The sequence below is a fragment of the Abramis brama genome (assembly GCF_963993115.1).
Source record: "Abramis brama genome assembly, chromosome: 13".
NCBI lineage: Eukaryota > Metazoa > Chordata > Actinopteri > Cypriniformes > Leuciscidae > Abramis > Abramis brama.
Window position 1 is genome coordinate 6,108,845 of NC_139975.1, and position 26,108 is coordinate 6,134,952.

General features: G+C 38.0%; 1 protein-coding gene across 2 annotated transcripts in view; it reads right to left on the reverse strand.

Annotated features, from left to right (window-relative positions):
* Nucleotides 1–22,911, reverse strand: part of gabra4 (gamma-aminobutyric acid type A receptor subunit alpha4) — a 36,312-nt gene extending 13,401 nt beyond the window's left edge. Inside the window, exons 1-7 of one of the 2 annotated variants that reach the window (XM_084133020.1) lie at nucleotides 22,414–22,911; nucleotides 22,122–22,261; nucleotides 17,345–17,412; nucleotides 15,703–15,923; nucleotides 14,868–14,950; nucleotides 10,396–10,539; nucleotides 7,949–8,101 (exon numbers count right to left, since the gene is read on the reverse strand). In XM_084133020.1, the coding sequence (XP_083989146.1) occupies nucleotides 7,949–8,101; nucleotides 10,396–10,539; nucleotides 14,868–14,950; nucleotides 15,703–15,923; nucleotides 17,345–17,412; nucleotides 22,122–22,261; nucleotides 22,414–22,499 (895 nt within the window). In that variant the 5' untranslated portion in view covers nucleotides 22,500–22,911. The remainder of the gene's footprint in view (nucleotides 1–7,948; nucleotides 8,102–10,395; nucleotides 10,540–14,867; nucleotides 14,951–15,702; nucleotides 15,924–17,344; nucleotides 17,413–22,121; nucleotides 22,262–22,413) is intronic. The other variant, XM_084133021.1, reaches the window with a different exon arrangement.
* Between the last annotated feature and the right edge of the window lie 3,197 nt (nucleotides 22,912–26,108).

Consider the following 26,108-nt stretch of genomic DNA (forward strand, 5'->3'; position numbering starts at 1 on the left):
GAAGCAACTGGACATAAAGACACAATAAGGCACGATGAAACAATAATTGAAGAGATCTTCCACTTTAAGGCAGTATCGAATTGTATAATCTTATGCATTTCCATAAAACAGGACACTCACTTTTACAAATAAAGGTTCTTTATCGGCATCAATGGTTCAATGAAGAACCTTTAACAATCATGGAACCTTACCATTGCACAAAAGTTTTTTTTTCTTCTTCTTTTTTCTAATAATAAAATGGTTAATTTAAGAAGTGTTCACGGAAAGGTTCTTTCGGGAACCAAAAATGGTTCTTCTATGGCATCACTGCAAAAACCCTCTTTATTTTTAAGATCTAATGAGAAAAATAAATAGCAAAGGTCTTGATTTTATCCTTCAGGAATTGTTTGCATCATGAAAACAGTTGAGAAACGAAGGGATTTGAGATGTCAATCAAAAACGATGGTTATTTCAGCCGTTACTTCAACATTTTGCTTGGAATATCATGCACATAAAAAAAAAATATGGGAAAAATGTCTTATTTTATGTTAAGTATTTTCTCCTCTTTTATGATGAGCTATATCTATATCTGGATTTTATCTTTTTTACCAATGTTCTGCACCTCACAATGTTCAGCTTGCAGAACTTCTCCCAACATTCACGTGTTGGTCAATCTACAGGTTTATTTGGTTCATGGGGTCATCCCAAACGAGGTATTCTATAGCAGTAACACTCTGAACCACCAGGGGGAGTCAGGAATTCACTCTTAACCTGAATGTCTTAAGTTGGAAGCGTTTCTGCCACAGAGCAGTGAGCATGCCAGACGTGAGTCACACACATACACCAACACACAAATACACACAATCATGGAGGCAGCCAGTATCCCTTCTCCTCCCACACACGCACACACACACACACAGAATCTCTCTCGACTCACACATACACCCACATGCACACGCTAATAAAACATAAGAAAACACACACACAAACCTCTTGCACATAAAGCCAACCCCGCACACAAGACTAACACACTCTCCTACATATTTTCTCTGTATTCTTGAGTTTGCAAGTGCCTGCAGACGTTAGAAATAAACATGGACATGAAAAGACACTTTCACACTAATAATTTGTTGTTTGTTGGTTGGCGTGACAGCTGTTTTCTGAACCACTCGAGTCCACTTGAAACGAAGCCTGTCAAGAACATGTCTGGGTCATATTTCAACAACAACAAAAAATCTATGTTTATGACCATTTCTATTTTTTGCATTTGCATGATTTGTATGACATTAAGCACATGTGCCCTCAGTTTTTAAAATAATAATGTTTTTTTTTTGTTTTTTGTTTTTTTACTGTAATGTGTAAATAAATTATACATGATGGTATTTGTTGTACTGCCTTGTTATGCTGATTTAATAAAAACACTATTAAAGTACTTTTTATACGCTAATACACTACTAAAAATACAATACTATTAATCTAATATTGAAAATCACCTAATAATTAAAATAAAAACCATTACAATAATGACAATTTGTGGGGAAAGTGTTTAATTTAAAAAAAAAATAAACTTAATTTTCTAAATATTTCAAACTATAATAATTTTTATTTCATATATTATTTCATATTATTTAAATATTTTATTTTAAATATATATATTTGTGCTACATTTAACTATTATCTATTATAATATACATAATTTATTTTAAATATATTTTTAAATAATATATATTTAAAATATATTTAATTTTATAATAGATACTTGTTAAAATGTTGAAAGTGTTTATTGGTCCTAAAATAGGCTTCATTGTCTTAAAATTTCAAATTTGAAGTTAATGTTATTTATTTATTTATTGAAATAAAATACATCTTTGAAATAAATAAATATATTGATAGACTGATTGATTGATTGATTGATTGATTGATTGACTTACTGACTTACTGACTTACTGACTTATGCCTGGTTCAGATTACACGATTTTAGCCCGATTTTGGCACGATCCGTTTGACGTAGGGTGTCGTGGGGATTCGCAAACGACAACGGGCGTCGGGACGCAAGATTCGATCGTTTCATCTCGTATAGTGTGTCATAGTGGGCGACAACGCGATGCTTCACGACATCACGACAAAAAGACTAGCATGTTTAATTTTTTAACGGTCCTCCATGACGACGGCGCGCGAGTGAGTGAGAGTGAGTGAGAGTGTGTGTTCGCGAGTGAGTGTGTGACTATGTGTGCGCGCGAGAGAGTGTGAGTGAGAGAGCATGTGTGAGTGAGCGAGTGTGTGTGTGAGAGAGAGAGAGAGAGAGAGAGAGAGTGCGTGTATGTGAGTGAGTGTGTATGTGCGAGTGAGCGTCAGGTGTGTGTGTGAGTGAGTGCGTGTAGCTATGTGAGTGAGCGTGTGTATGTGCCAGTGAATGAGTGTGTGAAACGGCTTGCGATGACTGGTCGGAAAACAACGTGTAGTCTGACATGTTTCTTGTCCACGACATGACAAGATTTTTAGGAGTCAAAATCGTGTAATCTGACACAGTGACTATCGTAACAGACAAAAAAATCGTGTAATCTGAACCAGGCATTACTGACTTACTGACTTACCGACTGACTGACTGATTGATTGATTGATTGATTGATTGATTGATTGATTGGACCTAAAATGCATGTCTCAAAGCTGCTAGTCTCTGCAGAAATTGCCTTCTGTGAGTATCATTCTTTGCATATCTTACCACATACTGTGGTAGACAAACACAAGTGCTGTTCTGTGCATGTTAATTTTGTCAAAGGACAAAACTATGAATAAAACAGTGAAGTTAACACCTCTACCTGAGTTACCTAGCTACCATGGTAAACAGGTACCGCCAGCGCTCATGGTGGCACTCGGATCTGCGGGGGCAGGCCGAGGGATTTGCATCGAACTCGGGTTTAAACCAAAAACTGCCTATAAGATGAGCTCACAGCTCTGGAGAATCATCCACACTCTCTGGAAAACTTCACACGATCACAGCGCACTCACAAACGCCCACATACAGACCGATCTGGAGCGATCAATAGGTACATCACAAGCTACATTTAGCCAGAGGTGCTGGATGTGTTTTTGCTTCTGTTTCACTGCCGAATCCACAGTACTGTGAGAGCTTTGCTTTGGTGCCTTTCTGCTATTGGCTGAGAAGGATGAGGGAGCTGTCGCCAATACAAGCAAACACGAAGAATAGAACAAACAAATGGGGTCACAGGGTTCACGGCCTTCAATCAGATGCTAACTAATAGAAAAAGTAACCCATTTAAAGTAAAAGTTCACCTTTAAAGACAATTATGTCAATATTTACTCACCCTCGTGTCCTTTCAAACCAGTTTCGACTATCTTTCTCATACGTAGACTTGGCATGTGAAGATGCGTCGTGTCAGATTTGATGTCAATGACACCAAACAGCATTGGTTCTCAGTAAATTTGAACTATCCGTTTTAAATGGCTCCTATTCTATTTTATATTCTAGTTTATGGATATGTGAAAGTATTATTAGCATATGCACATATGCTAATGTCTTCAAGGTTCGACTCGAGTCAAGTTAAATGTATTTGTATGGCATTTTACACAATACACATTGTTCAAAAGCAGCGTGTTAATGCTTATAATGTCTTAATATCTCCATGTCTCATAGTGGCATTTAGCAGAGCTGTATGAATCTAATATAGTTTACTTTCTCCAACGAAAAATACAAGCAATCAAGCAGGAGAGATTTGCTATATATACAGGCCTATCACCCCTACACGAGTGTATGTATCAGGGTGGGAATTATACCGCGGCCACGCGGCCATGGCCGCCGTTGCCCTACACTTTGGCCTTCATGCCCCGTGAAAAAAAAATCATCGTACGGCCACAGTGGCCTGTGTGCCCTGGCCCTGTCCAAGTTCCACCCAAGTAGTCTCTGAACTTCAATTAGTTTGTGGATTCGCGCAGGTGCAGTGTCATAATCACATCGATGATCTCACGCATCAAAACAGCAGTGCAAGAAGCACGTAACGTCAGCACCAACAGAAGAACGACACTCTGTTGTCGACACTGGTGCATAGATATATACACTAGATTTCGCCTTGGCTACGGCTGTCGTTCATGAACTGCCGTGGCCAAGGCGAAATCTATTATGTCTATCTATGCACCAGTCTGCGCACACGTCACACAGCAGGAAGCGCGGGCGCCCTCAGATCACTTGGACGTCGCTGTGTTACAAGAGGTAAAAACAATATAAATACTGTTTGTTTTCTCACACAAACCGGTCTTTTCGTGTCTTAGGCCATCAATGTGTACTTACGATGGGGAATTTTTTTAATTTGGACTCTTTGCGACCGTGACCATAGAGACCTGCATTATATGACTGACAGACAAGAACGGTTTGACCTACAAATATCCAAATCTATTTGCTAGTAGATAAGTGCCCTTTTCAGAAAAGGGCCCTATGCAAGGTTCCAGAGGTAACGGCGTCGCCGCACTGAAGCGTTTTTTTTTTAATAGTTCAAAGTTACTATAAGATTTAATGTTATTACCTTGACAAACTATAACTTACATCATTAAAAAGATATAAGACTCACGTTTCAGTATTTGACCACTATTGTATTCTGAGAAATTTATATTGACAGTTATGTCTTAATTTGTGTCAGGAGTTATGAAATGCAAAAATGAGTCGATACCTTTAATATGAATTATGAGCGTCAGACGCACCCATTCATAAAAAACTCCTTTGCTGTCATCATGAAAGCGATTCACAAAACAACGTCCCTCTGGGCTTTTAGCTCAAAAGTGTGCAGATTTGGAGAAATATTGATATATTCTCAGTTTACATCAGATTTCTATTGACAGGAATAATATTTTATTGAATTTATAGCCAAATGCGTATGTAATCATTATGAGCGCTGTATACTGATGTGCTGTTTTCAATTCATACCAGCACATTATTCAACTCTACTGAACATTATAGTCCATATTTGAAACACATGAAGAAGAGCGTTCGACAATGCAGGAAATTATTAATTTATTGGCATTTGTGTTGTTTCTGAATGCTTTTATTGGCATTTGTGGTGTTTCTGAATGCTTTTATTGGCATTTATGTTGTTTCTATTGTTGTGTGAGGGTGTATACCTTCTGGATGTAATGGCGCTCTCTCTCTCTCTCATTAAAATTTTTTTTTTTTTTTTATTAAAAAAGACATAATCCATGTCTTATTCCAAATTAGGATGTTATGGTATCAATCTGAATGGGAAAACCATCGAATTGTACGATATGCCATGTCATATGGCCTTGGTGCCCCTAAAAAAAAAAAAAAGGTGGAGGCCAAATGGCCTTGCCCCTAAAATTACATAATTCCCACCCTGGTATGTATGCAGATACAGTTGGACTTACTCATATATACAACTTTGTATAAAGAGCAGGGTGATAACATAGTTTGCATTAACAAAATAAAAAATCAGCAAGTTGAGATTTTATGTATATTATAAATCGCACTTCATGAGTGTACTGTGTATGAGTGTGCTGTTCTCACATTGAAACTGAATGACCCATTTTTACAGCTTAAATGGTCTAAGTAGAGAAAAACAAGGCAAGACAATTTATTAAACACTACCAAACTAATTTCAAACTACATTGTGCTGACAAAGGTACTAAAAAAAATCAGTAACTGAGCCATTAGGAAGCCTTTCCAAAGTACACTAGAGACATGTGTAGAGAAAGCGAAATATGGAAGCCATCCCAGAACAGATAAACAACAGATCATTGTGGTCTCCTGCTGCGTCCATTCTGCACATGCACCGGCCATCAAAAACCCACCCTGTCATTACCCAGAAACCCCTACACTAAGCACACTTCCATCTAGGACACGAAAAGCCGCTCCTCTGGCCCGAGTCCAAGCGCACCGCTCTGTTAGTAGCCATCTGAAGGTGGGTCATTGTTACACTTTTCCAGTGGAGAATGAGAGCGTGCTATTCTCAGCATCTCTAGTGCCCCAGGTGAAGTGTGGAGGGAAACAGGAGGTGTGTGTAGATGTGTTTTTGTCATGTAAAGATAAGGTCACATGCAGCACACATGAGTGTTCAGGACTGATCGAGCACATGGTGCTAAAGCGATGCCTGCCAGTGGAAACGAGAGCTTGAGCCTCGGGATTGAGCCTCCTAACTATTATCCTAACTATTATGTGGGCAGGTGAACTCATGAACATGAAACTCATTTAACAAGCATACACTCACTCACATTTTTGATCCTGCAACACACACAAAAACCAAACTCTGTCATTTACATAGTACTGGGTATCGCCAATTACCTCATGATATGATACACATCGTGACACGCGTTATGATTCAGTAGTTTGTGATGAAGCCAAACCAAACTAACACTTTAACACAAACAGAAAACACCCTTCAGATAGATAGATGGTTATCTCGCTTCACACATATTCTGGGTTAGTAATTAATCCTTGGTTGTCAAGATTTGAGATTTCACACTGTACATACACTACCATTCAAAAGATTTACTAAAGAGGACGTATTATGCTTTTTCAACTTTTAGTGTGTAATGTTGCTGTTTGAGCATGAAAAGTCACTCCAGCGGGAGTTATTCTCTGTATCAGTGTCTGTTTCTGAACTCCCTGAAACACATCGATTGTAGTCTTGAGTTTTCTTCCATGAACGAACACGTCATAATTTCCCTCATTTAAATAACTCCTGCTAAAATCATATGCAAAAAAGGGGGCGAGCCTGATTGAGTTAGTTAGTAGTGTGGAAACCTGGGGTTATGGTAAGGGGCGGGACATATCCGAAACACGCTTGACCAATCAGAACACACTGGGCCAGACGACCAATCAGAGCACATTGTTTTTTTCGGAAGGAGGGGCTTCATAGAGACAGGAACTAAACAGAGCATTACTGACAGACTGGGAAGAGAGGAGCTGCAACAATGGAGAAAATGTGAAAAATAATGTGTATTTAAAAAAAAAAATCAAGCTTGAAAACCTATTCTAGTAGATCCCAAAAACAAAATCAAGTTGCATTTATTTGATCTAAAATAGAGGAAAAACAGCAATACTGTAAAATATTATTAAAAATTTTAAATAGCTGTTTTCTACTGATGTTTATTTTAAAAGGCAATGTATTCCTGTGGTGCAAAGATGAATTTTCAGCATTATTACTCCAGTCGTCAGTGTCACATGATCCTTAGAAATCATTATAATATGCTGATTTGCTGCTCAAGAAACATTTATTATTATCAATGTTGAAAACAGCTGTGCTGTTTAAGTTATCTTAAAAGAAAGTTTAAAAGAACAGCATTTCTTTGAAATAGATATATTTTGTAACATTATAAATGTAATTACTGTCACTTTTGATAAATATAATGCATCCTTGCTGAATAAAAGTACTTACATTTTTTTTTTAAATGATATTGTACCTATTGGCTTGTCCATCTATGTAAATGTGAGCATGTAAATCTGCTCTAGTTGTCATAAGAACTTACTACTGTATGCATAAAACAGAAAATGCAAGACAAAAAAAAAAGAAAGAATACGTCAGAAATCTCCAACCTCCATATGAAAGTGTGAAAGTTTCTGCGACTGTACAAAGTGCATGAATATCTAATGACACCAGCTTTAACACAGTTCATAATCGTTTGTCTTATGCTAAACAATTTAATGTCGCATCTCTAGCACGGCACAACTTCACACTGTATGTCCTCAGCAATGCAATCTGGGTAGAAAGTAATGCTAACCCACTTTCAAAAGCGGCCTTCACCTGAGGTTAAAACAGAAATTAACCCAGCATTACACACAGCAGAATAAAAGAAAATGATAAAAAGGAAGAGAAGTATAAAAAATGATAAATGGATAGAAGGAGGAAGGGAGATATGACAGAAGGAAACAGCTCTCTTCTCCATATTTGCATGAAAATGGTGTTGGCGGCTCAAACAGTGCAGAAGATTTGAGAGTAACACATACCAAAGACAGTTCTGGCGGGTACGGATTCCTTATTTATCCAGAAAGACACTTGGGAAAGGATTACAGTCATGATGCAGGGGATGTACGTCTGAATCATGAAGTAGCCCATTTTCCGTTTCAAGTGGAAGTAGACCGTCATTACCACATATTCACCTGAAAGAGCAGAGAAACAGAAACGGGAAGTGCCTTATAATCCTGAAAGTGAACACGCATAGGAACAAGGTCAGAATGACAGTCTGTCACCACGGCAGACTTATTTTGGCTGAATAGCAAAGTTTTCTGGCTATTAAGCTGCGCTGGCAGATTCATCTTATTTTAACAGAATGAGGCTTGCAGCCGTATTGGGAACCAGAGCTCCAGTCATCAAAACACACGCTGAATGCTCCAAATCTCTTATGTCATTTTGATAAGAAAGATGTAATAAATAAATAAATAAACAATTGGCATTGTTTCCCCCCTCCCCCCTTCTGTTTAATTGAAGTACACAGTTGCTCTAAAAAACCAAGCCGTTCTGAAAGCGCTCACGCTGACCTTTACGTTTAAGCTGACATTACGCCATGTGGCATGAGTAAAATTGTTTTTCTTTTAATCTAGCTTACGTCGCTATCAAATATTCTCTGTGATCAGGTGACTCTCGGACACAGACCAGGTGACTCTGAACATGTGCGGGCTGAAAGATGGACGTGTGTAACGTGACCAGTCGGCTTTAAGAGTATTTGTTCAGACCTATGACTTTTGGTGGAAGAAAACAACTGGCATTTGTAACGCACAGGATAAACCGTAAAGGCATCACATCTGTTGGAGCTCAATGTTTAAAATGTAATTCTTCCATTAGCAGTAGCCTATAATTAAGTCTAATCAAAACTAGATTTGCATTTACAGAAAGAAATAGCAGTTCTTGCAATGCAGCACAAGGATTTACTTTTAGGTAAGTTTAGGTTTTCTGTGTCAATTAAATAATGTTGGTTCACATCAGTTTAAGTGGTCATTTTGTTGACTGCAAACTAAAATGCTGCATAATGTGACACAATAACAGCCAATCAGAGCATATTATATGTTATAGTCATGGAATGTAGGATTTTGGGAGCAATGCTTTCATGGTAGGGGCCACATAAAAATAAAACAAGCTATTGTCAAAATGTCCATGCCATGGTCACAGCTAGCTTGGACATTTTTCTATAAATGGTTAAATATATGAACACAAATATAATACACAACTGATCAAAAGTGACCGTAAAAACAGCAGCACAAATGTTGTGTATTTGTTTTATTTTTTTAGATTTTTTTTTTAAAGATTAGAAAACCCGAAAATGAATAGATTCTTCCATTTCAATATATGCTGCTTTGCAAGCATTACTCCATCATTTGGGGTCAGTAAGATTTTTTTGAAAGACTAATACTTTATTCAGCAAGGATGCATTAAACTGATAAAAAGTGACAGTAAAGACAGCAACACAATTGTTTTCAACATTGAACATAATAAGAAATGTTTCCTGAGCAGCAAATCAGCATGTTAGAATGATTTCTGAAGGATCATGTGACACTGAAGACTGGAGTAATGATCCTGAAAATTCAGCTTTGCATAGCAAGAATAAATTACATTTTTTAATATATTTAAATAAATTGTAATATTATTTCACAATAATACTGTTTTACTGTATTTTTGATCCAATAAATGCAGCCATGGTGAACATTAGAGTCCAAATCCAATTTTTTTGCATATCTGTTTGAAATCAGATTTAGCCAGTGTGAATGGCAAAAATATCACATGAAAAGCGATGTTTACAAATCTGTTTTGAGCTACATTAATATGTGGTTTGAAATCCTATTCAAATAGCATTTGTGGAAATCCGTTTCAGTCTGACCGCTCTGATCGGATTTCGCATGGTTTTTGTGACTTTCTCACGCCACGTAAAACATAAACGTCAGACGCTGTTGTAAGGTTGTGTTGTTTCAAAGTGCCGGACGAAATGACGATATAACGGAGACATGTTTTGGACCGGTGGAGACGACAGCGCGGAATAAAGCCAGCTTCTTTCTGCCACTGCCAGAATCATCAGAAGATGCAGTTGTCCAGCGCAGTGGAAACATATTGTCATGTTGTAAATAAAACAACATCTGTATTGCAAACCCCTCCATGTTACAGTTGCTATTTTTAGTGTATACCTACCAATGCAACACCATTGCCATATAAACCAAGGCAGATATTTCAGAAAACAAAAGAGCGGCTAGGGACACTCAAATCGGATCTGAACAGTTGTGATACACAATGTGGACAGTCAATAATTTTAGATCAGATTCCAATCGGATACACAAATAATTGGATTTGGACTGACAGTGTGAACGTAGCCTTACTGACCCCAACCTTTTGGACAGTAGTGTATACTGCAAGATGTTTGCATAAAAAAATGTTGGTGTCATTGTGATGGTGTGTTATGTGCCTGTACCTGTGATGGACTTTACAGTCTCGCTTGACACAGTCTGTCCGATCAGGTCGTACTGGACCAGGCTGGACGACTCAGGTGGGACCTCCACAGAATGCTGAGGGCCTTTGGTCCAGGTGTAGATCACCTCAGTCATTGGATAGGCATCTGATAAACAAAAGAGAGCCATCATAACAAGAACAGAGGGAATATGTGTGTGCATAGCCCTAACAATCGGACCATATCTGTGGCATTGTGTGTATCCTGGTGGAATTGAAAAAGACAGAAATGAGATTAACCACTGGGTAAATGGAGACTTCTGCTGCAATCTCCAGGTTTTTCTCCAGAGAAAAAAAGGCCTTAGGTAAAATGGAAACAAATGAGGCAATTGTTGGCATACTGCTGGAAACTGGAGATCATAGGGGAAAATATGGTTCATATTGAGTTTTATGATCACAGATTTTGGTAGCTTTGGCAAAACTGAGCACTTTTTGAGACATTGCTGAGATTGTTGTTTTAGTGAAGATGTGAGATTTCAGGTTTCAGTAACAATTTACAATAAGGTCCCATTAGTTAACAATAGTTAATGCAAAAACAATGAGCAAAAAATTAAACTGTTCATTGTTAGTTCATGTTAGCTCAAGTCCATTAAAAAATATTTACAGAGACGACATTTGATTTTATGTTAACTATTATAGTTAACTAATGTTAACAAATTAAACCATGTTGTAAAGTATTACCATTTTCATTTCTCAAGAGAAATGTCTGAGAGTTTTCGTTTGCACCTCTACTTAATTTAATTCCTGTCTTTGAGAAACAAAAAGATCTCATTTGTGATGTTCCCATCCTGCAGGATATCAAAAACTGCTTCGATATGCCAATCAGAAGAACGAACTCCAACATTTCTGATCTAATTTCACAACAATTGTCTAATTTTATTTCTATTTTTATTTCACCCAAGGAAATAAAGGAGTTAATACTTCAATTAAAGATATCTGGGAACTTCACCAGGTCTCCTGAGCTATCTATGAGCAATGAAATCTTCCTCTGGATATGCCTACGCATGGAACCGTGCGTATTAGTCCTCGAGCTCAGGGTCGAACGGTCGCCGCTAAGACACTGCTCTTTCCTCACTGCTGCCCACTTCCTCCACAGTGCGTGCCAATCTCAAATCTGAGCCAAGCAGAACAATCATCCTGACACAGAAATCAGATCCGCTGAGATGTTCTCCAGCTAAGAATCAGACAGATTTCATTTATGGAGGAGAAATCCATACATCAAACAGAGTAGAGACTGACTGCACATCCAGGAGTCCGTCGGCACGCTCCCTGCGCTCCTGTCCTCCTTTGAGATCATCACCATCATCCTCATCTCTCTCTATCTTCCTTAATTCTCTTTTTTTCTCTCCTCCTTGCTGTCTCTTTCTCCATTTCTGCTTCTGAACCCCCACACACTGGGAAATAGAGCAGAGGAAGGACTTCCAAGACACCCACCAACAACCCCATGAAAATAGAAAGAGAGAGCGCAAGAGAGAAAAGAGAGGGGACAGAGAGACTAAATGAGTTTTGATCCAAAGTCATGCTGAGCAAACCCTAGTGAGAGCGAGAGAGAGACATACAGTACTGTATCAGTGCAACTTGAGTTTAATTACAAACTACATTTTCTGATGTTCTGATGTTTTCTGCCCCCGCAAAAGTTCCTGTCACTATGCTTATGTTTTGTTTAGGTATGCACCGGTATGAACATTTTGGCCGATACAGATAACCGATAATTTAAAAAATATGGCCGATATCGATAACATAAAAAATTAACATATATATGCCGATACTGACATGGTGGCTGATACATCGTGCATCCCTAGTTTTGTTTCTATAGTTGGCAGGGTTTTATCGTTGCCAGGGCATTAACAGTTGTTCTACGAAATCTTGTCAGCGAAATCCAGTCATTTCAATAGGAATATGCGCAATCGGGAGTTTTGCTCCGGTTCAAGTTGGTCGCGCAAATCAATCTAATTGCTTAATAAGATACCAGCCCACTTCTCAACAAAACACTTGATGTGAAGAATTATTCATGTCTAGAGGTTAAATTGTGGTGTGCATGATTTGGAGAAAAAAATCTACTTGTGAATTCTTTTTTTTTTTTAAAGGTTTTATTTTTTGAGATAATACAGTATAAATAACCGAGAGCAAGTGAATTGGGAGAGTTGAGGGGAAAGGATTATGTTGATCTCTGTTGATCCTGGAACAACATTTCAATCAACCAATTAGATTTGAGGGACAAGTTTACAGTTTATGTCAAGTTTTGGCTTACAACCAGGGTTAGGTGGGTTAGACTACATCAGTGTTATATAATTTACCTCTGATTTTAGGGAAGGGGTAGGGTTTACCCCCTTTTACTTAAGGGTAGGGTTCGGTTTAGGGGTGGGGATAGGCTTAGGACTACATTTTCGGACAGGAATGTTGTTCCAGGATCAACAAATTACATTGATCTTTCTTGGCAAAATCACAGTGACCATAAATGAACACAGTGCTGAGCTTCACTCATGCAGCACATATATATTTATTTAATTATCTTACAGCCTTTACGATTTGATAATCGCACAAAGCCATATCACGATTTCAGTTTGATTTCGACTCATCTTGCAGTCCTACAGTGTAGAATAAACTACACAGTGAAGTTTCGTAAAAAATCACTAACCCTGAGTGAAAGTAACCCTAGCAAACATCACTAATAAATGAATATAGAAGAGAATGACATGACATAGGAGCAGAAAACTGTATCAGAGTGCAAAGGAAAGAGCGTAAAATGAAAACTAGAGCTGTTATAGGTCTGCGCTGTCCCGGGGCAGGAGGGAAAGCTGTGGTGACCTTCTCGACTCTACAGGGGACGAACAGCTCTCTGTCTAGATGCTTCCCCTCAGGCCCAGAGAAAGGACAGAGAGATGTATATAAGAAGACAAAGAGAAGTGAGAGCGAGATATCTGTCAGCACATTAGCACAGCCACCACTACAGAACCAAAACATTGAGATCGTCCTCCATCACAATGTCACAATGCGCCAGCAGGAGCTCTCTGGACTGATTTTATCTCCAGATCTTCCAGCAGTCTCCATAAAAGAGCCCTACCAACCTGCCACATATTCCCATTCGAGATTAGGCCTTCCTTTCAGATTTCGCTTTCTTTTACCTGAATCTTTTCGTTTTCATTTTTGCTGACCGACTGTCGTGAACAGTCCTGCTGATATGGAGATTCTTTGTTCAGTTTTTAGAATATGAACTAAGTCTGTATTTACACACTCAGAGGGAAAAGTAATTTCTCCTTGAGGAGAAGAGTTGTTTTTTTCAGATCTCTAAGGTAAAGGGCTTAAATTAAACTTGTAGCTTATGTATATAAATGTATATATATAAGATCTCTCTCGTGCATCATGTCACTGTTTGAACTGCCCTGTCAATCATCTTGTCACCACATTCAGTTTCATTTATTTTCCCACCATTTCGGAGAGAAATATAGTAGCACGTTGATCTGCCAGTCGTGGGTCTTTCATGCGGAGACTCTCCTCATGTGTTTGCAATTTGCATAATGATGCATTTATGTTAATGACCAAACGTATCTTACAAAAGTTCACAATGCTGTTGCAGATGAAATATATTGTGGATAACATTGAATAAATATCTTTTCGTCAGGTTAGATACTGATTATTAATCATTCAAACCACTATCTAAACCTCTCTACTTAACCGTCGGACTAGCACATCCGCCATATTTGTAGTTTTTTTTACACTTTTTATTTGTGTTTGTAGTTCTAAGCGAATCCTCGTCCAATGCACAATGGGTTGTGGGCAATATTAGCCGTTAGAGCGTGCACGGATCTGCACTTTGGATACTAACTGAATAAAAGTAGACCATCCGGGTATCTTTGGAATACTTATTTCAACATACTACGTTTTGGGACACAACAATTCTAATTTCGAATACAATTTAGGATGGAGAGTACGTGAATTGGGATGCAGCAGAAGTCTCCTTTCTTGCGCTGAAGTCTCAAATTTCCATCCTAGAAAGCATTTGATTGGACAAAAACAAATGTAGAGAAATTCAAACAAGATGAGTCATCAATAGTTTTGGTGATTTTTCCTGCTAGAGAAAACCTCTACATTGTAAATGCATAGGCTAAAAGTGAAAGTGTCAGCCTTTAGGAGTACAATATAGATGAACTTCAGTTCTGATCTTATATCTCTACTCACAAATAAAAAAAACCTTAAATAATCAATTCTGTTCCCCATATGATTTATTTAGTCATCTGACAGTGAAGAGAGAGCGAAATCCATTTTTAAAGAAGGGATTACTTCAGTGCTTTTCAAGAAACGGTTCATATGTTCTTCTCCTAACCCGAAACACGTCATATAAACTGCCATGTTCCTTTACTCAGAAACAGTGTCTCAAATCATGCTTTAGTGTTTTGTGGGATGAAGTAATCAGCATATATAAAGTATAATCCTCACAGCTGCCGAACTTCAGAGGACAGGAATGGCCATCCATTGGGAAATTGACGAGTTTCATCGGGCATTCTGCACTTATTGTCAATCTGTGAAAAAAAACAAAAAACAAAAACACAGATATAAATGGTTAAAATAGTGAGGGTGTGATATCCACCAAAACCTTTAAAGCAACACTTAGGAACTTTTCCTCTTTGGTCGCCTTACAGGTTGGAAGCGGAATTGTCCATTACCGCTGTCGTAAATAAACGCTCGCTGTTTATCCAGCACCGGCTTTGGAATGAATGATGTCCACAGACAAGGTAGAGTATGTTGCATGCTTTCATGAAAGTATGATGTATTGCGACATCAGAAACGAAGAAAAACTAAATAATGACTATTGTAACGCTTGATGTAAAGCAAGTCAAATTTGTAGTTTTCTTATGTCTCATTCGAACTACAGAAACGCGACCCGGTTTGGCAAACTTGCATGGTGTGGTTATAGCAGATATAGGGCTGCAAAGCGAATCCAGAAGTGCCTTTCACCCTGTTACGACTTGATGAACCACTGATACGAGTAAAAATTGTTCCTTAATGTTGCTCTAAAGGTCTTTCACCAAGTAGGATATGGAACAACATTTCTAACAACCATCCAGTCCTGTAGGCCTTAGGGGCCGGGATTGAGGCTTCAACAACATTCATATCAACCTGCTGTTTCCCACAACACCATCTTTTGTTGGTCCTGCAACAACATTTATCCAGGAACACCTCCTACTTGGCAAAATGACGGTCACCCACGAGCAAACACAGCCTGCCAAAGTCTTTTCAGAGTAAATCGGACTCAGGACTGGACATGCTGTACCTCATAGTGTACAGGATGGTGCCGTTCTTCATGATTCGGAAGAGTCTATTGGGCGCAGTCATGTTGTGAGCCACGGATCGTTTGCCATTCCTGAAGAACGTGTCAGGGGTCCAGACTTTGGTCACCATCAGGTTATTTAGACGGAGGATCTCCACCGGGCCCTCATACCTCAACCGCCTATCCACCCACGTCTGGCGGAAGAACACATCCATGGTGTACTCCTGGAAGAAAGCACAAACACAGAGCTGTCAAAACCGCACGCAAATCAATCTGACTTACTCCTGACAGAAAGCTTCATTAGAGAGATTCTGTAAAAAGCAAAAAAATCCATCATAATCTTGCAAAAACATTGTCTCGATTCTTAAACAAACACTTCCCCTCATGCTGACAAACTGTGCTCCTGCCAAATTCCCAAAACCCTTAAAAACAACATAAAATCTAAATGATCCCTATTTACTTTTTTAAAGAAATTTAATTCAATTCAATTTTTTTTTGTTTAGTTCACAATACACATCGTTTCAAAGCAGCTTTACAGAACATGCATGTCTGCTTTACAATTTAGAGTGATCTGTTATCAGAGGAAACTGTCTATGTTATGTATTTCAGAAATGTACATATACAAATCACACAGTTAGCTAAAAATGTATTAATTTAAACAATTTAAGGCAGAAACAATGTGCTCATTGAAGTAATGAATATGTTTGTTAACAAATGATTATGACATATAGAAAATTGTCTCAAAGTCAAAGGTGTCAATATGAACTGAAGCATTTCTTGTCAAATTCATCAAAGAAAGAATTTCCTAGAAAGCAATTCCCCTGTAACCTTTAGAAACATTAAACCAAAATGAATCCTATTTACTTTTCAAAGAAATAAATTTTTCAGCGTCTTTCATCATTTTCAGCGATGTCTCAAACTGTGCATAGCATGTATGAAATCAAGTCAAAGGTGTCAATATAAAAACATTTCTCATCAAATTCATCCAAGAATTTCATTGTAAAAAAAAAAAAAAAAATCCCCTGTAACCCTTAAAAAAACATGAAATCAAAATTAACCCTATTTACTTTTTTAAAGAAATGTCCTGGTTGTTCTCTACACCATTAATCAGTCAATCTTATTCTACTGAATAACTTTTATTTTCATAATCCTACAACAAAAAACAAACTTGCTACACTTCTGAAACAGCTTTTTAAAAGCAAAATCAAATCATACTGGAGAAAGTTTGTTTCACTTCACGGAACATCTCGGATGTTAAATGTTATGAATGCCCTGTAATGCATTGTTTTTCGCTGGTTTTAATATTTTAGGTACTAATCTGGGCTGAACACTATATGTGGTCACATTTAGCACTGTTATGCTCTTTTGCGAGGTGCAGAACCTCACATTGTTTTCAGGGGAAAATCCCTGCCGAAATTGTTGACTCAATCACATTTTTATTTTGAATCTCTACTTGATTTACTCTGACTAGGCAGATAACAGCACCTTGCATTGATCTAAATGGCAAGCTGCCTGAATTATTTATTTTAATAATATCTCTGGACGGATATGATGCCTTTATATAACAGCTGTTCATGCACACATACACGTACACACACAAATCAGACCTATTCACATATAATCATAAACATCTCAGAGCACTCACCATCTCCACGTCGGAAACTGGGCCAAAACTTGTGACGTAAATATCGGTCTTCACTTCCGTCACTGGACCTGGACAGAAACAGGAATCTTTAGAATCACATTACAATGACCATAAGCCTCTTATGACTAGAAATAGATCTGAAAGAAATGTTGACTTTTTACAGAATTGATGTGTTCTTAATAGTTACTTATTAGTCATTCTCAATGTGACCCAGTTATTATGAGTGAAATAAGCAGATTACCACAGAATTGTTTTTGCTTTTTTGGCTCTCAAAGTCAACATGAACCATTCTCAACCAATTTGACTTGCTTAAGAGAAAAAAACAACAACCCTTGAACAGGGCTTTATTTGATGAATCATATTTGTATTCAGTGGTGTAAAGTGTGTATTTCGGATCAGAATGGAGTCAGAGCTGAATGTGAGAAAATCCTTCATTATTTGCTAATAATGCTGTAACCTTATTAACTGGTATTAGATAAGCACACAGATTATAGAAAGGCTGCATTGCCTACAGTATGGTGGCCTAAAACAATGTCTAAACAGCTATTTGGCTATTAGTTAACATGACCTGGCAACCCACACAGTCTAAGGGTTGTTCACACTTGTAGTTCGGTTCACTTGTTCTTTTGGTCCAGAAAATGATACATTTAGTCCTGGTTCACTAAGCGTTTACATTGCCATTTTTAACACTGAACCTAAAGATACAATACATTTTTTTTTTAAAAATGCTTTTATGACGTATATTTTGCGAACTAAATGTGCTTGTTGTATGTGTCTACATATGATGCCATTTTTTACCAGCTGAGAACTCACAAAAAGCTTAGAAAATGCGTAAAAGAGTCAAAAGTGCCAGGAATTCCTCTGCACACGCAAAAATAAAGATCTGCGGCAAAGAGATGACAGTTTCGACAACTGTACTGAACTGTAATGGGCAACAAAGTTCCTATGACGTGAAAAGACAGATGCCTGAGAATTAATTTTTATGCTCCAACCTTATGACATCACATCCTGTTTTTGGTTTGTTTAAATGTCTCCGTTGCTTTCATATCTCAGTCGAACCGCAGCAAAGTTCATTTGAACCCTGAAAAGAAGCACGGTAAAAGACTGTAAAAATGCTACAGTAAAAAACTGTTAATTGGTTAACAGTAAGTTTCCTTATTATATACACTGTACGGTGAATAACCCTATAGATCTAACCTCACAGTAAAATACTGTTAAATTTACAGTTTTTGGAAGTGAAAAAGAACAAGTAATTTAATAAGTTCAATTCACATTCCCAGAATTCCCTGTGTGGCATTTCACATCTGATGTGTTTTCGCTGAAATAACTGTTTCTTCTGGGTTTTTTCTTATCAGTTATGTACATTGGGGTTTTATGTTACATCTAATGTTGTTAAATTAATGTTTATTGCGTTAATTTAGTGTCATGTGTGTTACCATGATGGTGTTTTGTGTGTGTGTGAATGACACTGCACCTTTTATATATCAGTATTTACTTACTGAGCTTTGATTCATCATGTGACTTTCTCGTCACCACCTGTGTTTGGTGGTTGTCAGTGTATTACAAAACAGACAGTAGTACTTGGTTGGTATATTAAATATTAAATATCAAGTTTAATCTGTAAAACCTAAAATGTTGCTACCGTTTCTAGCAACCACAGCTGCCTTTTTTTTTACCATAGATTTCACAGAATTTTTACAGTGTGGGTCTCGGTTTACTTGTTTGGTGTTCACCAAGGCTCATATGGCAGCGTTCACTCAAACGAGCAAAATCACACTAGAGTTTGTTTTATTCAAACCAAACCTGCCAAGTGTGAACACACCCTAAGTGACCTCAGCCAATAGGAAAGCCAATTGAAAGGCAGATTAAGCAGATTATGAAGACATTTTTTTTTTCTTAAAAATAAAGTACACTTTCAAATGTTGAATAATATGACCAGGAATATGTATAAGGAAAGGAAATGGGCTCAGTTTCGATTTCATGTTGATTTCCCCTAGTTTGTCCAGACTGAAACCATTTATCATTTATCTACTTTAACCAAATTTATGAGGAGACAAAAAAAAAATAAAAAAAAATAAAGACGGAAAGTGTGAGTGAAAACAGACTCGGGCACTCAAAGCTAAATCACATGATTTATCACTGAATCGTCTCATTGGCTGAACTTGTGAGGGTTAAACCCCTATTGTTCTAGAGGCTCTTTGATAGATGCTTGAGTAAATCACTTGCGAGTGAAGTGCCTTCAGTCAAACACAAGAAAATGGATTATCTGTCATTAAACAGACACTCTGAGCATCTCTCACAGTTGACAACCATGAATCCTACCGAAATATGAAAGACAGGAACAGTCTTACTCAGCCCAATGAACACAAAAATCACAACAGAGATCTCTTTAATATCTCAATTGTTTCTGCAACAGCAATGAGACGAAATAAAGAGTAAATGGAGACTTTTGCTAAGATCTCCTGCTTTCAGATTTTTCCACAGGTCTCCAATAGAGTTTCAGAGGATATCTCAACAATGTCTCAAACTGTGCAGATTCGCAAAAATGCCATAGTATACAATCAAAAGTCAAATGTCTCAATATAAACTCAAGCATTTCAAATTAAACTCCTACAAAACCAAATGACCTGAGCTGCTCTCCATACTCATATTATAGACCTTTTTCACAGCAGCGTCCATCTTTTAACCGGAATGAAAGTGAGGCTGTGAGAGATACACATACATCTCTTCAGTGGGTTGTACTATTTTTTTAATGTGTTTCTGGATTGTTCTGCTGACAAAACACTGCAAAAATATCTTTCTGAGAAATTTCAGTAGATAGTAAATTATAAGTGATCTAAGAGCTCTAAACAGCTTTTTAAAGTGGATGCCATTGAAAACATGGTAAGTCTATCCCTCTCAGCCTCGCTTATACCTGTCATGGCGCTGCTCTGAATAAGGTCTATAGCTCTATACTTTTACTGTATGGCAATTATTGACTCATTTGTTTCTATTATTATTTATTTAGGAAATCCAGGAGAAATATAAGACACAAAGTTCAAATTTAATTTAAAGAGAACTGAGAACACTATTTTTCTCTCTCTCAGAATTTCGCTCCAAAACCTGCATTAACAGAAGAGAAATGTTCACACAGTCCCCCCCTTACAACAGTTCATATCATTCAGATGTCAAGCTCTAGAAAGTATTAAAAAAACCACCTTTTCATAAAATAGTCCATATGACTCATGCTCTGTGTTTAAAGTCATCTGAAGCCATAAGACAGCTTGAGTGAGAAACAGAAACACAATATTTAGTTTGTCATATACAGAAAATCAAATACAGAAGACCTGAAGTGCACAAGTCTTATGGACTATTTTTATGTTGTTGTTGTTTTGTCACAAGCAACATGCATCAAATTTGCCCTCTTCCTATGTTCCACAGAAAAGATAACAGCATACGGGTAAAATAAAATGACAGAATTGTCATTTTGGGGTGAACAATAATAGGCTGCTTCAGTATATGACGAAAAGTGCATTTCCTCATTGAACAACAATCAAACACATTTCAGACGACAACAACCAGGCCAATGGTAAGAGACGTGCCCGAGCCCTGATATCTATCATCTCTGAAGCACTACATTCTTAGGCAAGGGCAACTCATGCGATCCTACTAGAACTGTGAACCCACAGCACAGATAGCTGAGAGCTGATCAAGCCCCTCCAGCCTGATCCAGCTCCGCTCGAGAGCTCTTGTCATGTGAAGGTGGGTGTGCTGTTCTGTTTGGAGAGATGTGCTCTCTGCCTCTTCACTAAAGTTACATAAAAAACCAGAGCTTCATTCCCAAAGCTCCAATCACATCCCGGCATTACGCACAGAGATCCACAGTCTTTGATTTGATTATTTATGTCTTGGCTAATAAAAAAATAAATAAATGAGGAAAAGGGGAGAGCGGAAACTGTGACGTGTGCAGCAAGTCTTGATGTTTTTCTTTATATAGTAACTTTCATCAATAAGTCATTCATCAACATTATGTAATGACTAATACATCACTAGCTATATAGGACTTTGAAAATATTTAAGTTGCATGCACACTAACTCATGATCTCTAAAGCATTATATCATCTATTTATGCTTTCCATGCTGTTCATGAAGATATAACGTGTTAAATTTCAGTTAAATCGACTGAATGTATCCACGAACTTAAAAATATATATATATTCCATGCATTCACTGAGGGGTTAATTCTGAAGTTTCAGGCACAGTGACCGTCGTAATATATTTTGGGCTACTGTACACAGAACTAGAGCTAGAATAAAAGTATTTTCTGCTGACCACTAACTATAACAGCAGCGCATCACTTGGCTTCGCAAAACAGGTTAAAACACTGATGCGCGCTGTTAAATGATAGGAGAGCGCGGGAAATGTTATCGGTTTACGCACACAAAGCGAACATCTGTACTCTTCCTACTTAAAATGTGCATTAAGCGGCTTTCTCAGCGCGATTGCATAACCAAACTCGCTTAAACATCTAAACGGCACCGATCTGACAGATACATGGAGAGCAGAGAAAGAGAGTGAGCAGAGAAAGAGAGTGGGCAGGAAAAGGACATTTGGAGTTGGCTTACACCTCCATCTCCCCTCAGAGGACACCAACCCTCACCAAACAAACAACACTTAGTAAACAGCATGCGACCTGCACAAAAAACGCAACATTTGGAGAGCATGCTTTGCGCAAGAAGCGTTAAAGGCACTGCGCGCTTATTCTGGCCACATGAATGTGAAGATTTTTGGCACGTACCCCCAAATCCAGGTCGGAGTCTGTTGTCGTATCCATCCAGGAGTCGGTCCAGAATGCGCGTGAAATTTTCCGGGTACAATTTCTCATCCTTTCTGATCTGTCCAGATATTCTCTTTATGCTAAAAACAACACAGAGCAAACTGAAGCATTTTAACATTGCGCACACATAAAATCTACGCCTATTTTCGTATCAATCAACAGCACAGATAGTTCAAAATCGCCCGAGTTTGACGTTTGTAACCTCGAGGCGTAAAGATGCCATGCGTAACGCTCATATCCAGTTGGAACTCACCAAGCCGCCACACAGAGAAAGTAGAGGAGAGTGGAAATAGAAGTGGGGTACATCGCAGTCACCATCTCCTTCTTGGCAGAAACCATGTTTACATGCCATTCTTTAAGCCTTCTTCACATTTCCCTTCGCCAAACGTCCCGAGGAATGATCGAGGAAACGTGCGGCAGCGCGCAATACGCGCTTCACCATCACCCGCAAAGCAGTGCCAGCGAAGCATCCAAATCCAGAACTCGCTCTGCGCCCGATGGATCGCCTAAATCCCAACCCCAAACTCAGTGGTTAAGAGAAGCATATGGTGAGGCATCCTGTAGAATCGTGCGTCTCACTGTGAGGAGGTTAGAGGAGAGAGAGGAGGACGCGCTGGGTTCCTACACACTCGCATCAGTGCCAAAACTGGGACGTGCGTCCGACGCGCAACACACTCACGAGCGCTCTTAAGAGAAGTCTGCCTGTGAGCGCTTCACTTTAGTGATGTTAGTAGCGGCGGCATCGCGCATGAACTCACTTTACGCAGCAATTGTCATGTCCGATCTTGCCCGAGTTAACCGTTGACTTTGGGGGACGGGTGTTAATTGATTTTGGCAACTAAAAGATGCAAATTTGTATTCTGGGGTTCATGAAATATAATTAATCCTGTTTGCATTTTTGCATTAACAGTTCCCACTCTCAGGAAAAAAAAAGAAAAAGAAAAAAAAGAAAACTTATCTGTGCTTGTAATTACTAGGCCTACAGCATTGAAATGGGTCAGTGTTTGTCGCAACGTTACACACATGCTCGCGCACAGTCCGAGGTACAGTCACACTGTACAGGAAGTAGGACAAACCACACGCAGCTCTTAAGATTCCTGTACACCTGGGAGAGGACAGTCTTCGGTGTAGTATCCGTGCGCGTGTGCGCGTATGCGCGTGCCCGCTGCCTCGGGAAGAACAGGAGCCTGTGTTTGGTTTCTATGGTTGGCTCTTCGATGGCACCCATGAAAAGAAAAGCTAATTAACTCTTGTCCAATTGTTTTTGACAGCAATCATACCCACCGATCCTTATCAGCACAAGCTGACATACACACTGCACATGCATAATAACTCCAGTCTGTCACTATCACAGCCTATTTAAAGCTTCAGATTTGAACTGATCCAGAATCAGCTGCTGTGTCGTATTTAGTTGGCTATAAAAAGCAAAATCTTATCCTCAATCGGCACTTGCTCTGGTTTATCTCGCATGATCTGTGGGCAGCTGGTGGCGTTCACCGGCCTTATTCACAGGTTGTTCGCGTGAGAAAACGCTTATAATAAACATGATGAGCTAGAGGTGGCACTCAGTGTAACATCACTTATGAATATGTGATAAAATAATGACGATGAAATAATTCTATTAGCCCTCCGTGTGCTTTTGAGTGAAGAAACCAGCCAAAAGTTTGTAGCTGTATCATCCTCTTCATCAAGAGGAGAGAAATGTTTAAACACGCTACTCTTTAGTTTTATGTTATGCCATAATGCTTTTTTTTTCATAGTGATTATGATTTAAAGAGAATGAGGCTTTGGAGGCTTGTCCTAATTTTGATTTAAAATAAGGCAGCACAACCTCTTCTCTTTAGCATGAAACAGAGAGTCTGCGCACGACAGAAAATCAAACACACTGAGTCTAGTAGTCTAATTAAAGACTTTCTAACCGCAATATGGTCTTATTTTGCATTAGTCATCAGTGCACATTATTTTAAAGATGTATGAATGTTTTCATCATTTTTTACCAAAACATAATCAAACAGATTTGCCCACTTAGTAATATTAATTATACTATTAATATCCAATAAAATCCATTTCATACAACCAAGTCCGAATTTCTTGTATTATGGAATTTGATTTAAATTAATTAATAAAATTGAAGAGTTCAGATGCAAAAGCCTCTAAGTGCCATCTGAAATTTTCTTCTAGAATGATCATTTTTATCAATCTTGTATATTTAAGTTCAGTAATTTCACTTAAATGACAATTAATAGGTAATTTTCATTGCCATTTAAGTGAAATTACTGAACTTAAATATAAGCTTCTATATATATAGAATATAAGAAAATGATCATTCTAGAAGAAAATTTCAGATGCCACTTAGAGGCTTTTGCATCTTAACACTTCAAATAATGTTTAATATTTAAATATAATATTGTTTAAATTTGAATGTTGTTACATTTGGTCAACAAATGAGAGGTGTTTGGGAAATTAATTATTTAATTTAGTTCCAGACAGTAGATGTATAGAAATTAAACCCTATACCTTTTAAACCTTTTGTTGAAGTGTGTATTTGGGTTGAAATATGATTGGACATTTTAAACCTTTTGCTGGCCATTCAAATTAATTAATCAAACTCTAGAAATTCCCTGTAAAACCAAGCTAATGAATGTCGATGTACAGGTCAAAAACAACTGACAGATTCATTTGTTTCTAATTTGTTAGCGGATTCATTATTTATTCATTTTTTTTTTACTTGACACTGCTTTATGTATATATGACAGACAACTATAAAGAATGAGAAACTTAGAGACATAAAAACAACAACAAAAAAGCAGAACTATCACAGTGTAGCTATAAATAAACGGTGAGGATATTATAGAATTTTCACTTTTTTCCCACAGTTGACATCACATCCTGTGTCAAGTGGTTTGATTTGTTTCAATTTTAGCAATTTAATCGATGTGCATTAACAACACTCAGGAACATGTAGGAACATTGAGGGAACGGCGTGTAAAGGTGTTAGCGAGTGCGAGGACAGATGGGGAGAGAAAAACGAGAGCTGGAAAAAAGAGAGAGAGGCCGAGAGAGGAGAGGGCCCTTTTACTGCATGTTTTCCAAGCTCTTATGGAAGGACTGGCAAATGAAACTAATGACTCAGAACTGTGACTCAAACTGTCTGGTAATCAAATCCTATCCACAGAAAAGCACTTGACATGAGCAAACATACGCACGCAGATGAAAACACACACAAAACATGCCACATTTTCTTGTGATCACCATTGCCCCTGACAAATCCCTGTATTATTGTGCTGAAAAAAGCCCATCCGCTGCCCACAATCGTTCTCCCACACTACACGAAATCTCTAACAGCCACGCTCCAGCGTTTCAGAGCTTCACAGCTGTCCTGCTCGCATTTCAGATATCCTATCGCACCCTCCGTTCTCATTTGTCCGCTTACGGCATGGCGTCCGTCACCGTGTTATCGGTTTGTCCAGCTCCTTTTGTAAGATCCATGGTCTTTTGCGCTCTGGCTGTTGGCAGACACTTCCTTAAAGCCACTTTGTGTTTTAATGCAGTGGTTCTCAACTGGTGGGTTGTGACCCAAAAACAAACAACTGGTTTGTAATGATAAAGTCGCTGAGAGCAGGGTAAAAACAATGCTAAATGCAACTAGCCACATAATCATGCATAGATACACTGTTAGACTTTTCAAGGGTTTTTTACAGTAACTTACTGGCAACACTGTTGCCAGTAAGTTACTGTAATTAAGATTTACAGTACATTACTGTTTTCAGTTTTACAGTATGGTACTGTAATTGTGTAATACAGTGCATTACTGTAAAAACGAAGCTAATCAGTACAGTACTGTAATTATTTTTTATTTGTACTAAATTAGATTTCATAATTTTGATTATATAATTGATTTTATTTTTATCCTACATAAATACTACTAACATACAAACCAATTAGACA